General features: G+C 39.3%; 1 protein-coding gene across 1 annotated transcript in view; it reads left to right on the top strand.

Moving 5' to 3' along the window:
* cubn (cubilin (intrinsic factor-cobalamin receptor)) overlaps nucleotides 1-13,635 on the top strand; it is a 114,734-nt gene that overhangs the window by 54,492 nt on the left and 46,607 nt on the right. The window contains exons 28-36 of the mRNA XM_030398587.1: nucleotides 916-1,075; nucleotides 3,066-3,247; nucleotides 3,766-3,934; nucleotides 8,551-8,732; nucleotides 9,991-10,147; nucleotides 10,939-11,055; nucleotides 11,140-11,250; nucleotides 12,753-12,878; nucleotides 13,025-13,157. Coding sequence (XP_030254447.1) covers nucleotides 916-1,075; nucleotides 3,066-3,247; nucleotides 3,766-3,934; nucleotides 8,551-8,732; nucleotides 9,991-10,147; nucleotides 10,939-11,055; nucleotides 11,140-11,250; nucleotides 12,753-12,878; nucleotides 13,025-13,157 — 1,337 coding nt within the window. The remainder of the gene's footprint in view (nucleotides 1-915; nucleotides 1,076-3,065; nucleotides 3,248-3,765; nucleotides 3,935-8,550; nucleotides 8,733-9,990; nucleotides 10,148-10,938; nucleotides 11,056-11,139; nucleotides 11,251-12,752; nucleotides 12,879-13,024; nucleotides 13,158-13,635) is intronic.

Below are 13,635 nucleotides of genomic sequence, written 5' to 3'. Positions count from 1 at the left end.
AAATGTGGGTGGGGGGCCCTTGGCTCTCTGCCGCATGATAAGCAACTCAGAGAAGCTTGTTCAGCGTTTGTGTCCTGACACAACAATGTCATGACTGAAGAAACTGACGTACCTGCGCACCTAGGAGAGGTCTGCATGACATTAAAAAGAGAGAGAGAGAATATTGATGGTCCCAGCTTGGCCTTCACCATAGAATGAACATGCCATCAGTGGCAGACAGGAGGAACAATGCAACACCTCCTTATTTTTCTTCCCTTCAACCAGCGTCAAGTAGCCATTTATATGCTTTTTCAGGGTGGATACAATCATTATTTGCAGTGTTGGTTACACTGGGAATTACTAGGTTCAAACTAGGATTTTCCAGTAATTATTTTGACTAAAAGAGTCAAACACTTTCCAGTTTTATACTCAGTACTCTCAGCTTGGAACAATGCAGATACAGTCTTGAGTTTTGACCCCACAGCTCTTTGTTCATTGTCTCACTGCAGTTTAGATAATTGTAAGATAAGATGAACCATTATTGATCCTCGGAGGAGAAATTCAATTTGACCCAGCAATACAAGGGGGGTGCAAATTTTGGAGGTGTGCAAATTGTGCAAATAATAACTAAAAGAAAGGAAGAAATTGACTAAGAGTAAAATGAAATTAAATAAAATAAAAAACATACAAAAATGAATAAGAAAAAATAGAATAGAATTTGTGTTTTGTTCATGGTCTGGTCTTTGTTATAATCTGACATGTTTTTTTAATTAATGCAGAACATTTTATTGTTGTACTAAAGTGTTGGTATTGTAGCATTATTTGTAAAATATCCCTTTTATTTGTGTCCACCCACAGCATACATATACATTTTTTGTGATAATCCAATTTTATATTTTCCACTCATACCACTTTCATCCAATATTACTGTTCTAGCTTTATAATGGGCCTAATGAGCAAGCTCCTCTGATTGGTACATTCTGTGGATCCACACCCCCACCAGCCAACACCACCACAAGCTCAGCCCTCACACTGGTGTTCAGATCAGACTCCACTGTGTCCATGTCTGGCTTCCAGATGATGTGGTACCAGAATGGTAAGAAGGACATGTTTTTCATTGTCGTGGGCCAGGCGAAATCAACAGGTCCACTACATACAGATGTCTAGATTTCTTTTCTTAATGAGTGCATAAAAACTGCTCCAGTTTTTAGAAGTTTTAAAAATGAGGGCACTTATCCTGTAAATTAACTTGCCTGGTACAAATCGCGGCACATCAATGATCACTGCACTCTGGAGGCACCGATAATCGAAACCAATCACACTTGCTGCACCTATCCCCTATTAAAACAGTTTTCACATCATAATGCAAAGACAATTTGGGAATCCTATGGCAAGTGCCAAAAGAAGATGATTCGAGGCTTAATTCACAATTTTGGATGTTTTGGATGTTAAAGATTCCCCCCCCCCCCCCCCCCCCTTTTGCAATCTCCAATTTCTTCTTTTACATATAGTTGACTAAGCAAGCAATGATTCTACTCTATCACACCATGTTTGAAGTGTTTCAGTGTAACATACCTGTTAAAAATGATTTTGAATTGATAAATAAGCACAGTTTACAAGTTTGATCTGGTGGTTTTAAGTATTTTCTGTGGTTATTTCCAAACAGTCTGAGGCTGGTTGCAGGAAGTTGAACCAGTGGATCTAGCATGTTTTATCATGGCAGTTCTATCAATACCGAGACCACAGATAGCTGCTGCCTGTAGATGACTCCAATGAGAGTACAGTGGCTTGCAAAAGTATTCATACCCCTGAAACTTTTCAACATTTAGTTAGGTTACTACCACAACCATAGCTGGATTTTATCGGGATTTAATGTGTTTGACCAACACAGTGGCGCATAATTGTGAAGTGGAAGGAAAATGATACATGGTTTCCATTTTTTTTTTTACAAATAAAAACTGAAAATTGTGGCGTGCTGAAGTATTCAGCCCCCTTTACTCTGATACTCCTAAATAAGTTCCAGTGCAACCAATTGCCTCCAGAAGTCACCTAATTAGTTAATGGGGTCCACATGCATAAGCCAAAGGTTGCCCATGGCTACTCCGGAGGAGCTGCAGAGATCAACAGCTCAGGTGGGAGAATCTGTCCACAGGACAACTATTAGTCGTGCACTCCTCAAATCGGGCCTTAATGGAAGAGTGGCAAGAAGAGGGCCATTGTTGAAACAAAGGTCACACCTGCCAGCTTGTTAATGTTCCCTTAGCAAACAGGTTATTCTAGAGTAAATCACAATTGTCAGTATGTATGTTGTTAAATCAAATAAAATCAAATACATTTTATTAATATGGCCTAAAATCACAATCACATTGCCTCAATGGGCTCTATTATCTGTACAGTGAACGACGTCCTTCGTCCTTAGACCATCAATTCAAGTGAGGAAAGACTTGCCTCATGGAGAAAAGGGTTAAAAAAAATGTAAGATACCTCAGGAAGAGCTACAGAGGAGGAATCCCTCTACCAGGGCGGACATTTATGCAATAGATGTCACATGTACAGCGACATGTAATCTCCAAAAAAAATAGGTATTGCCGTGAATGGTGACAGACAAAAAAATGTAAGATCCTGTTGAGTTGTGCCATGGCTTATACATATGATGTTTGTCAACTGGTTGTCAAAAGATCATTTTTTCAACTTGAGAGAGCCACAGTTGTTCTGTAAAATCCAAATGAAATATAAGACTATGAAAATATGTAATTAGAAGTCTTCACACCCAACAGTTGCGTAGGTGACATTGTTAGGTTAAACGCTTTCCAAAACTCATAACTGTAGCCTTGTAGAGCCGGTCCCGTATATTGACTTGCTCACAGAACTGTCTCCTTTCACGTAACTTGTCAGTATGGCCAGGTTACAGCCACCTGTATTGGCGGTGTATATTGAACTGCACAAAGTAGTTAAGAACCAGCTGTGCTACATCTGAAAATGATATGTATAATTACTGTCAGGTTTAGATGATATCTTTGCACAAGTAGTTTGAACAATCTAAAATAAAGTATTTAGTCCCCTGTGATTGGTTTGTGTCCCTCCAGGTTGTGGTGGGGAGTTGTCTGCTCCCAGTGGCTCCTTCACCAGCCCAGACTACCCAAACAGATACCCAGAAAACAGGGAGTGTATCTGGTATATCACCACATCAGCTGGCAGCAGCATAACACTTACTATCCATGAGTTTGACGTGGAGTTCCACCAAGACTGCAACTATGATGTTTTGGAAGTAAGTTATTGATTTATGGATCTATCTCATCCTACTAAGTTTGGCTCAGAACATGCAAAATAACCCAATATGACTCATTGGTGCACCACAATTAAGTGAGGAAGACACCACACTTGAAAACTAACTTGCCACAAATGTTTAAGAACAGGATTTATTTTTTTTATTTTTTTTACAAGACAAAATACTTCATTTATAAAGAAAACTTGTTAGTTTGGTGAGAAATTGGTTAACCCTCCCACCTCTGTTAAAAAGCAGCACACAGCCACGTTCTTGAGCTTTTGTATGGGACCTTTTGGGACTGTCCTACTGGGGCTATCCCCGTTTGACTGTCCCATAACACTTGGGGGTTTTTTGAAGACAATTGTGTTGGCATACCTAAGACATACTTAATTTCCTATTAAATGTATAAATTGTATAATAAATGACAGAATAGTGAAACTGGTGACCTTTGATTATTTTTGAAATGGTGAGCAGCATTGCAGTTGAATGTTTGACCATTACCTTTGACTACATCTTAGGTTTATGGAGGCCCAGATCTTTCAGCCCCTGTGCTAGCCAAGCTCTGCAGCACCACATCCAGCCCAATGCTTGTCTCCAGCACTGGCAACCTGATCACAGTGCGCTTCAAATCTGATGCTTATGTCAGTGGTCGAGGTTTCAATGCAAGCTGGGCTGAAGTCCAGGGAGGTGAGTGGAAATTATTGCGTGCATGTCCATATGACATGCATACAGTCAAGGGTATGTATGCCAAAGGTCAAAGGTTTAGATACGCATACACATACATACAAAAAAACCTTCCTGAGGTTTGGTTGAGTAATTGATTTATTATGGGTCTTCTGAAAATGTGACCAAATCTGCTGGCTTGAAAATGTACATACAGTAACTTGAACAATCAATTTAGGTGATTATGAAAAGTTGTGTGGGTCAACTTTTCTTTATAGCATGGCCTTTTAACTTCTTTTGAGGTATCGTGATTGATAACGACTTTTCTGGGCCCATTTTAAAAGGCTGTGTTTGATACACCCATGAGACTCAGCCACAAACACTATAGTGGGAAAGACTAAGGCGTTGATCTCAGCATTGATCTAAAAGAGTGTATTATTTATCTGAACAATGACCACACTGACCAGCAATATGTTCAGAGGTGAGTGGTTGTAGTTCCATGTGTTGGGGCTGCTTTGCTGCGAGTGGATCTGCTGCTCTAAAGAAAGTAAATGGAATAATGAAGAAAGAGGATTATCTCCAAAGTCTTCAGGAAAAGTTAAAACCATCAGCAGAAGATTGGGTCTTGTGTAGTTGAGTGTTCCTTCAAGACAGTGATCCCAATACACATCAAAAGTGTCAAAGGAATGGTTAAAAAAGAGGAGTGGTTAAAAATGTGGCCAGAGGATGTCCAGAAGCTTGTGGATGGCTTTCAAAACCACCTAACTGAGGTAAAAAGGGACCTTTAACCAAATAAAAGTATCATTTTTGTCCGTATATTTTTGACCCAGCAGATTTGGTCACATTTTCAGAAGACCTATAATAAATTCATTATTGGACCAAACTTTATGAATGTTATAGTGACAAAGTAGCATGTGCTCCCTTCATCCCATTAACAGAAAAATGAGAGTTGTAGAAATCATTGGAACTCAAAACTGCAATGATGTCCACCACAACTGTATAGGGACTGCATTAGTGTCATCATTTCATCTTTATAATACATGAGGTAAGATAAATAACAAGCAGTGATGCCAGTAACGCGTTACTTAGTAAAAGTGGTCAGATTAAAGTAACTAATCTGACCAATTTTTGTCAGTAACAAGTAATCTAATGCTTTAATATTTCCAAACCAGTAATCAGATTAAAGTTACTTATTCAAGTCACTGTGCGTTACAATTATTTTTGTCATTTTCCTTATACATAGTTCTATTCTATATGCTTTCTTCTTGTGTCTCGGGGAGTGATGTCACGTATGCGTCAAGTCACGTTTTTCAGCATGAGGACAACTCATGTGTAACACCAAGCAGCGATACAAACAAAAACAACAATGGAGGGAGGAGAGAGATGAGTGTTTTCTTAACTGGACATACAATCATTATTTTGAGTTGTGTCAGCTAAAGATGAGAATATTAACGTTCGTTGTACACTCTGTGATGGCGACAAAGTACTATCAAGTTTCAAAAACACGTCAAATTTGAAGAAACATTAGGAGTCGCAGCACAGTTAAGTTTACAGAGTGAGTCCCACCAGGTTGTGTTAAGCAGAGAGCTGCGAGCAAAGCCTCAGCCTTGACTTCTGCAGGAGGCCCCCCACCACCCAAATAACAAAAGCTGGACTTTGGTGCAAAACAAGTAAATAGCGGAGGGTTGAAGAAGTTGAAGAAGCCTTAATAAACAAGATCCCTACTACTATCAATGCCATGCTTGGCATTACTGTTAAAAATGCACTTCCAATAAAGTAAGTATTGGCAAAACCGGTTGTCATTTTTATGTATAGGCAGTTGGGGTGTTGTGGGCAGCTGCTAAATGTAAACTAATAAAGTAACTTGTAATCTTATTTTTAAAAACAAGTAATCAGTACAGTAACTAAATTATACGTTTTTTAAAGGAGTAATCAGTAATCGGATTACGTTTTCAAGGTAACTGTAGCAACACTGGTAACAACTTAATAAGAGAAATGAAATCCTTTTGGAGAGCATCATGCAGAGTGAAAGTGCCCAATTGTCACATCGGACATAACCTAACAAATAACAAAACAAGTTACCGCAAACAACCAAAATATGCTGGTGAATATAGAAGTCTTTCAAGCAAATGTGCTATGAGTTGTTAGACTCCGACCTCAAGATAATATGTAAGCTGTTGGCAATACGGCTACAAAAGTTACTGCCAAATATTATTAATAGAGATCAAAATGGATTTATAATAGGAAGACAGGGTTTTCATAATGTAAGAAGAGTATTGAACATTATTCATACAAACAAAGAAATGTCAGATGAAGCACTCTTATCGTTAGATGCGGAAAAGGCCTTTGATAGGGTCGAATGGCCTTATCTTTTCAATGTTTTAGAAAGGTTTGGAATTGGACATAATTTCATAAAATGGGTTATGGTGATATATAAAAATTCTACTAGAAATATTTCAAAACCAATAAAAATCAAAAAAGGGTGCCGACAAGGTTGCCCATTATCTCCTTTATTGTTTATACTAGCAATTGAACCTCTCGAAATCGGAGGGCGCTCACATCAGCAAGTTTGTGGCATAACTGTGGGGCCGATAGAACATAGAATATCCTTATATGCCGATGATGTTATTCTATTCATATCAAATTTAAACAAATCAGTACCAGCTGTGCTACAGTTAATCAAAACATTTGGTGATATCTCGGGATATAAGGTGAATAACACAAAATCTTCTATATTATTACTTAACTCAAATGAAAGAAAGAATCTTAATCCAATTGATAGATGGATGTCACTACCAGTATCTATAATTGGGAGAATTCATATTTTAAAAATGAATATACTGCCAAAGCTACTCTATTTATTTCAAAATATTCCTCTGCCACCTCCTCTTGATTTTTTCTCAAAAACTAAAAATATGTTTGTGAGATTTATATGGAAGAATAGGAGGGCAAGACTTCATTTGTCTTTGTTGTACTTGCCTTATGATAGAGGGGGCTTAAGGTGTCCAAACTTATTGTGGTATTACTGGGCTGTGCAGCTGAGGTCTGTGATGTTCTACTTTTCAACAAATGAGCCTCCACATTGGACTGAAATGGAGTCTCACGGTCTAGCATTGCCTCTTCCCTCATACATATATTCTGACACAGCAAAAAGACTAAAGAAACAAACTAAAAACCCAATAGTAAAGCATATGTTAAAGGTATGGTATGATGTTCAGAAAGATTTAAAGGAACAGCATACATTATCTCAATATAGTCCAGTATGGGGTAATCGTTTTTTGCACCAGGGAGAGCGGATGCAGCGTTCAAAATGTGGCACACTAAGGGACTTAAAATGGTCCAAGACCTGTATTTAACAGACTCAGGTATTATGATGTCCTTTGAGGAGCTGAGGTCTACGTTCATATCAGAAGTTTACAGGTTGCTGACATCTCATTCACCAGAAAATTCACAGTATAAGTTGAACGCATGGAAGGACAACTTGCAATCAGAAGTCTCGGATAGGGATTGGAAAGCAGCTTGTGCTAATGCTCACATTATATCTATAAATACACATCTTAAATTCATACAGTACAAATGGTTAATGCGGACATATGTGACACCGATAGATTTAAATAGATATAACAAAAATGTACCAGACGTGTGTAGAAAATGTCTGGAATCCAGAGGAACTTTGTTTCACTGCATTTGGCAATCCAGAAAGATTACAATTTTCTGGGAAGAGGTAAGAGCTATAGTCGAGAAGATCATTTCAAAACAGATCGTACTGGACCCTAAATCTTTTCTGCTGGGCCTATACCCAGAGAAACATAACTATAGTAGGAGTGAGCGGGCATTTATAGACCTCAGCTTGCTTTATGCTAAGAAATGTGTTGCATTACTGTGGAAAAAGATTCATAGACCAAGTACTACTCAATGGATAAGACAGATGCTAGCAAACCTTCCATTAGAGAGACTATCTTACATATTAAAGGCTAAACAGCATGTATTCAAGGACATATGGAACCCTTTCATCAACTACATTAAGGACTTGGATTTAACAGAAGAAGAAGTGGATAACTAGTCTTTGTGGACAATGCAGATTCCGATCTTGTAAGATTTATATTGTTTTTCTACATATTTGTCTTAATTTGCACTAATTATTATATACCAGTCGATTTTATATAGATTACCATTTTCCCTAACAGGTGGAGCATTTCTGTTCTGTGTGTTATGTTTTGTTTTGTCTTTACTATTTGTCTTCAAGTAAATGCAGCGGTGAATGAAGGTGAACGAATGTAAGGGCTGTATGTCAAAGTGTTAAAAACAGAAAAGAAAAGAAAAATATTGTGGAAAAAAAAGGAAAAAAATGTGCTATGAGTTAGTTTCACTTAACATTAATCTTCTCATTGACAACGTGTCATTTTATGATTTATGAGCCAATCACAAGGTTTTTGGATTAAGAGCAGCAATCTCTGATGATGATCTCTGCCTGTGGCATCTTTCTTGCTCATCCATCTTGGATTTATGACTGCTCCTGGCTAATGGTTGGTTGCAGGACAATGAAATGGACAAATGGGACACTACTTTTATTAATATTATCACCACTATCAGCATCAGCACTCTTAGTAACCTTTGATTAACTGCTGTCTTTCCTGCAGGCTGCGGAGGCCCAGTCACTGCTCCGTCAGGGGAGATCCATTCTCCTTTGTATCCCAACAGCTATCCCAACAATGTGGACTGTTCCTGGGTTATCAGTGTGGATCCCAACCACAGAGTTTTACTCAACTTCTCTGACCTGGACATTGAATATCATAGCAACTGCTCCTGGGACTATGTGGCTGTGAGTGACTGATTTATAAAAACTTAATTTCTAGTTCAAAAGCATTCTGCCAAATATAAAACTATAAATGAACTTGTAGAACATTCAGACCCTATGTGGTTTGGAGTTTTTTCCTCTGGTTTGTGAATATCCATAGTTGCGTGTGGGTTAGTGACAGGGTTAGTACAAATCTCTAATGGTTACTGCCAACTTGTCGATCTACAGCAGAAATAACCCTTTGAAAACCAACCTCGTACAGCCCTGAAGTGGTCTTGGCAGATTTGATGACCTGGTCCTGTTTGAATACAATATACAATACAATACGTCACGATATATGGTGCTCCAATATGTGGCATTGCGATACGTAGCATAACAATACCTGGCTTTACAATACATGGCATTGCGATACATTGCAATACGCCAAGGTATTGTTACTCTGCGTATCGAAACGTATTGTAGCACAAGGTATCGTAGCACTACTGCAGTTACCATATATATTTCATTATGATACAAAAAGTTACAATATGTTTCGATCAACTGCATTGCCATATGTTGGGTTGCAATACAAGATGTTGTGGTTCTCTTACTGTACGTTACATTAAGATATCTTACTGAAAGTCATGTTATGCTATGTTAGGTTACGTTACATTGTGATATTTTATGATAACTTATAATGCATTACTAGCTGAGTTATAATAACTTGAGTCATAATACCTTGAGTTACGATATCTTGAGTTATGATATGTTACATTATAATACAATATATTACACTACATTGTGATTCATTGTGATACGTTATAATATGTTACGATACATTGCGATATGTTGTGATACGTCACTCTCTGGATAAAAACAGCCTTCTTTGATGTCGCGTCAGGCGTGGCGACATAGTTTCTCACACTTACCAACATCAGCATCACTTAACCCTGCACTGATACGCAACACTTGCCTCTAAGATTTGTTTTTCTAGGAGTCTATCTAGTTGAATGCAAGCCAGGCAGGCAAGTGTTCAAAGCACTGGTGTGTACGTATTTTGATACTTTTCACCCCTAATATGCATAGTAATTTGTATGCTTGTTTGTATGTGTGTAAGTGTGTGTGCATGTGTGTGTTTGTGTGTGTATAAATAGGATAGGGAAAATTGGAAAAGTCTGAAACTCTCTCTTTAATACAGTCTGTTTGCAATTGACCATACAAGCAAACAAAATGTAGTGCTTGCTGATGTTGTACAGTTCACGCTACATAGTTTTCCTGATACCATATGTGTGTCCCTCTGTAGATCCATGATGGTTCAACCACATCTTCTCCTCTGCTAGCCCATTTGTGTGGCACCAGTCCTCCTTCCCCCATCACCTCCACCCAGAACACCATCTATGTTCGCTTTAGGTCTGATTCCAGTCGCAGCCACCGCGGCTTCAGTGCTCGCTTCTCTACAGGTGGGTTTCCTATAACCTCTCAGTTTAAGTCACAAGATCAGGGGTTGAGTTTCTGTCCATCAGTCCTTTTGAGTACTCCCTTATGCTATGCTATAGACTATATTGCCTGGTCCAAAAAAATATAACCACGTGGATTTAACTAAGCAAAGAAGTAAAGGCCTTCCATTGGATATTTAGTGATTAATATTTTTCAGCTACAAACAAGTTATTTAACCCTAACTGATGCAGTGATTAGCTTCTTATTTGTTAAAAAAACATGTAGAAAGACATGCGCATATTGAATACCAGTGTATTTTTTTCATATGCAGTCAAACAGAGTTGTTGATGGGACAGATGATTGTGAAATGGCGGAGCGGAGGATCCAGCAAGCGAGGACCACATCTCTGTCCCTCAGTGAAGACCAGAGCCACTGTTTTGCAGTGCTCCAGGTCGTGCTCCACCTAGCTAATAAAGGGAATAGGAGCTGACACTCTGATTGTTTTCATTTATGTTCAGCCCAAAATACATCCATGTCTAATTTTAGAAGCCAAATAAAAACCCTTTGCACCATACACCTAACTGTGCCCGTGTTGACGCATTTTTTGAAGAAGCACTTAACCAAACATCTGGGCTTCAGTTACTCTTTAAGGACTCTGATATGAATTCTCATACTGCAAGTCTATTGTATGTTGCATTTGCCACGTCACATTTCATGTCCTATTGTTGATATTTCAACCAGCCTGCAGGTTCGGGTGGATGAGGGGTGGAAGATGCTGACCATGTTTCTTTCTTTCTTTCTTTCTTTCTGACAGCTTGTGGAGCAACCATCACAACAGATGATATTGGTGGGGCCATTGTATCACCACGGTATCCATTACAATACCCGCCCAGTCAGAACTGTAGTTGGATCATCAGAGCACAGGAACCATGTGAGTTATGTTAGTCAGCCCTCAAACAAAAAAATGTTATTGTTGGATATACTTTTAACCTTTAACTTTTCTTTCTGTGGGCAGTCAACCATGTGACCCTGTCATTCACTGACTTTGAGTTAGAGATGACCTCCAACTGCTCCCGTGATGCTGTGGAGATCCTGGATGGTGATAACTACCAGGCTCCTTCAATTGGTACTTATATATATATATATATATAGTGTGTGTGTGTGTGTGTGTATGTGTGTGTGTGTGTGTGTATATGTATACAATAGAGAGAGACAGAGAACAGACTGGATTTGTATGTCTGCACTGTCTGCTGTATCAGGTTATTTTCACCAAGGCATGTTGTGTAAATGATGAGATAAGCTTATTCATGGGTTTCAGTCACGTGAATTTTTCGTTCTGGCCGCCATCTTGAGGACCACTAAGGACCGTACGATAGACTGTACTGTTAGCGCCTTCAACTGGTTCGAGGGGAAATGGCTAGAAAAACTCATCTCTCCACGGAGGAAGAGCAGCGCTATGTTACAAAAACAAGTATTTTAGGATTGGATCCACATGTACTCCCAAATGGATTACTATCCCCGCTTTTGTCCGCACAGCATTTGCCAAATATTTGTTTTGGCGATAGTTTCATTTAACTTGTACACAACCCGTCGCCATACAGCAGGGAGCACCAGCTCCGGTGCAGCAAACAAAATAAAAAGTACGACTTGGAATTCAAACTTTATGTCCTAAAATATGCAGAGGTAAACTCGGGAGAAGCAGACGCTAGACATTTCTGTCGACACCAAGAGAGTGAGAGATTGGCGAAAAAATCAAGCTGAGCTTCAGCGTTTGTCCGAGGAGGACAGCAGCAGGGCCAGGCTGCCTGCTGGAGGGAGGAAGAAGGCTAGTGAGGAGCCTGAGATAAACATGCGGGGATGAGTTATCAGCATACGGGCACGCCACGAGAGAGTGTCCCCAAAATGATCAGGACGATGGAGAAACAAATGTACGCCACCGTGAATGACAGCAGAGATGAGGAGTTTCCTCCGCCGCAACAACTTCACTCTCAGAAGGATCCCAGAGAATTCACCGAGAAGCTGGCGAAGTTTGTGACATTTTCATCCCGTTTTTTTTGTGTGTGAAGGGAATTAAACGCCTGTCCCAAATTGCCGCCTGGTCTTTTAGGTGGTTAAAACAAATAAATGCCCCGGCCATTATTTGGTATTTTACGGTGGGTGCTAATTTCCACTTCTGCTAGCTAGGCTAACTAACGTCAGTTCAGAGTCAACGAACTTACCCGAAATATAATGATCATTGCACAGCCTGGAGTGTCCTGTCGGCGTCCAACGATTCCTTCTAATTGCAGCTATCCACTTCTGTCTCCTTTCCGTGTTCTTGGGAATGTTATAAAATATATGTCCATTTTTGTTTGACTTGCTGTTATTACAGCCTACAGCACAGCAGATAGACGGCATTGTTTACATTAGACTACCGTAGCTCCGGTCCTAAGACGGTCTCCAAGATGGCGCTGTGACTCATGTGTGACGTCACATGAAACCCATGAATAGTTAACAATGATACAGTATGTGATGACATTGTTTAGCTGAATATGGCTGAATGAATGTAACAAGTCAACAACTTGTTCAATCAGTAATATGATATGTAGCCTTAAATTCTAATGGAAATATGATGTAACATTTCATCAGGGCGCTACTGTGGCTCCCTCCCTCACCCTGTAACATCCTTCAGTAACTCTTTGGTCGTCAACTTTGTCTCCGATCAGTCGGTCTCCAGAAAGGGGTTCAGAGCCACCTACTCAGCATCCACCTCAAGTAAGACATTCCAGGATATTCTTCTCTCTTTCACACACACTTAACACTCATCACTGCAAATTCAAATGCAGCCTCTTCTCATACACACACAAACACTAATATGACAAGATCAAGAAAAACTGATTATTTTCCCTTCTTCTGCTTAGGTTGTGGAGGAGATCTGGTGATGGAGAGTGGTGCATTTAACAGTCCTAACTATCCAGATGCTTATCCACCTAATTTGGAGTGTGTGTGGACCATCAAGAGCTCACCAGGGAACCGCCTCCAGCTCTCTTTTATGTTAGTCAATTTGAACTTGATGGGTCATTCTTGGAATAACATCTGTGATGAATTATTCTAAACTCTAAGTTCACTTAGGAGCTTTTTTTGAGCTTTCGACAGTATCCAATAATCTTCTTCAGCAAACAATAGCTGCTCAGGTGTCATGACATGAATTAAGTTTTGTACTTATGGGCATGGCAAGTGATTATGTATCCCTAGTCTCTGTTTAAAGATGATTTCTTGTGTCAGACATGAATGTTCTCTGGCCTGTCCACTGACTCTAAATTGATGACCTCTTACCCAAAATTAGTGTCTGGTCTGGTGTTCACAGACAGCTGATGTCTGTTTTCAGTCTTCATTAACTCATGTCAACAAAGGTGCTTTTTTAAAAGCTAGCTTTTTCTGTGCATTTTGGCCTTTCGTCCACTCAAAAACATTTTCTAGGCTCAAGATATTGATATAAGATGTGTGATTGAGCACCTCTATCATTTGTTTG

This window comes from Sparus aurata, chromosome 19, assembly GCF_900880675.1.
Source record: "Sparus aurata chromosome 19, fSpaAur1.1, whole genome shotgun sequence".
Classification (NCBI taxonomy): domain Eukaryota; kingdom Metazoa; phylum Chordata; class Actinopteri; order Spariformes; family Sparidae; genus Sparus; species Sparus aurata.
This window is presented reverse-complemented; position numbering and strand designations above follow the sequence as displayed.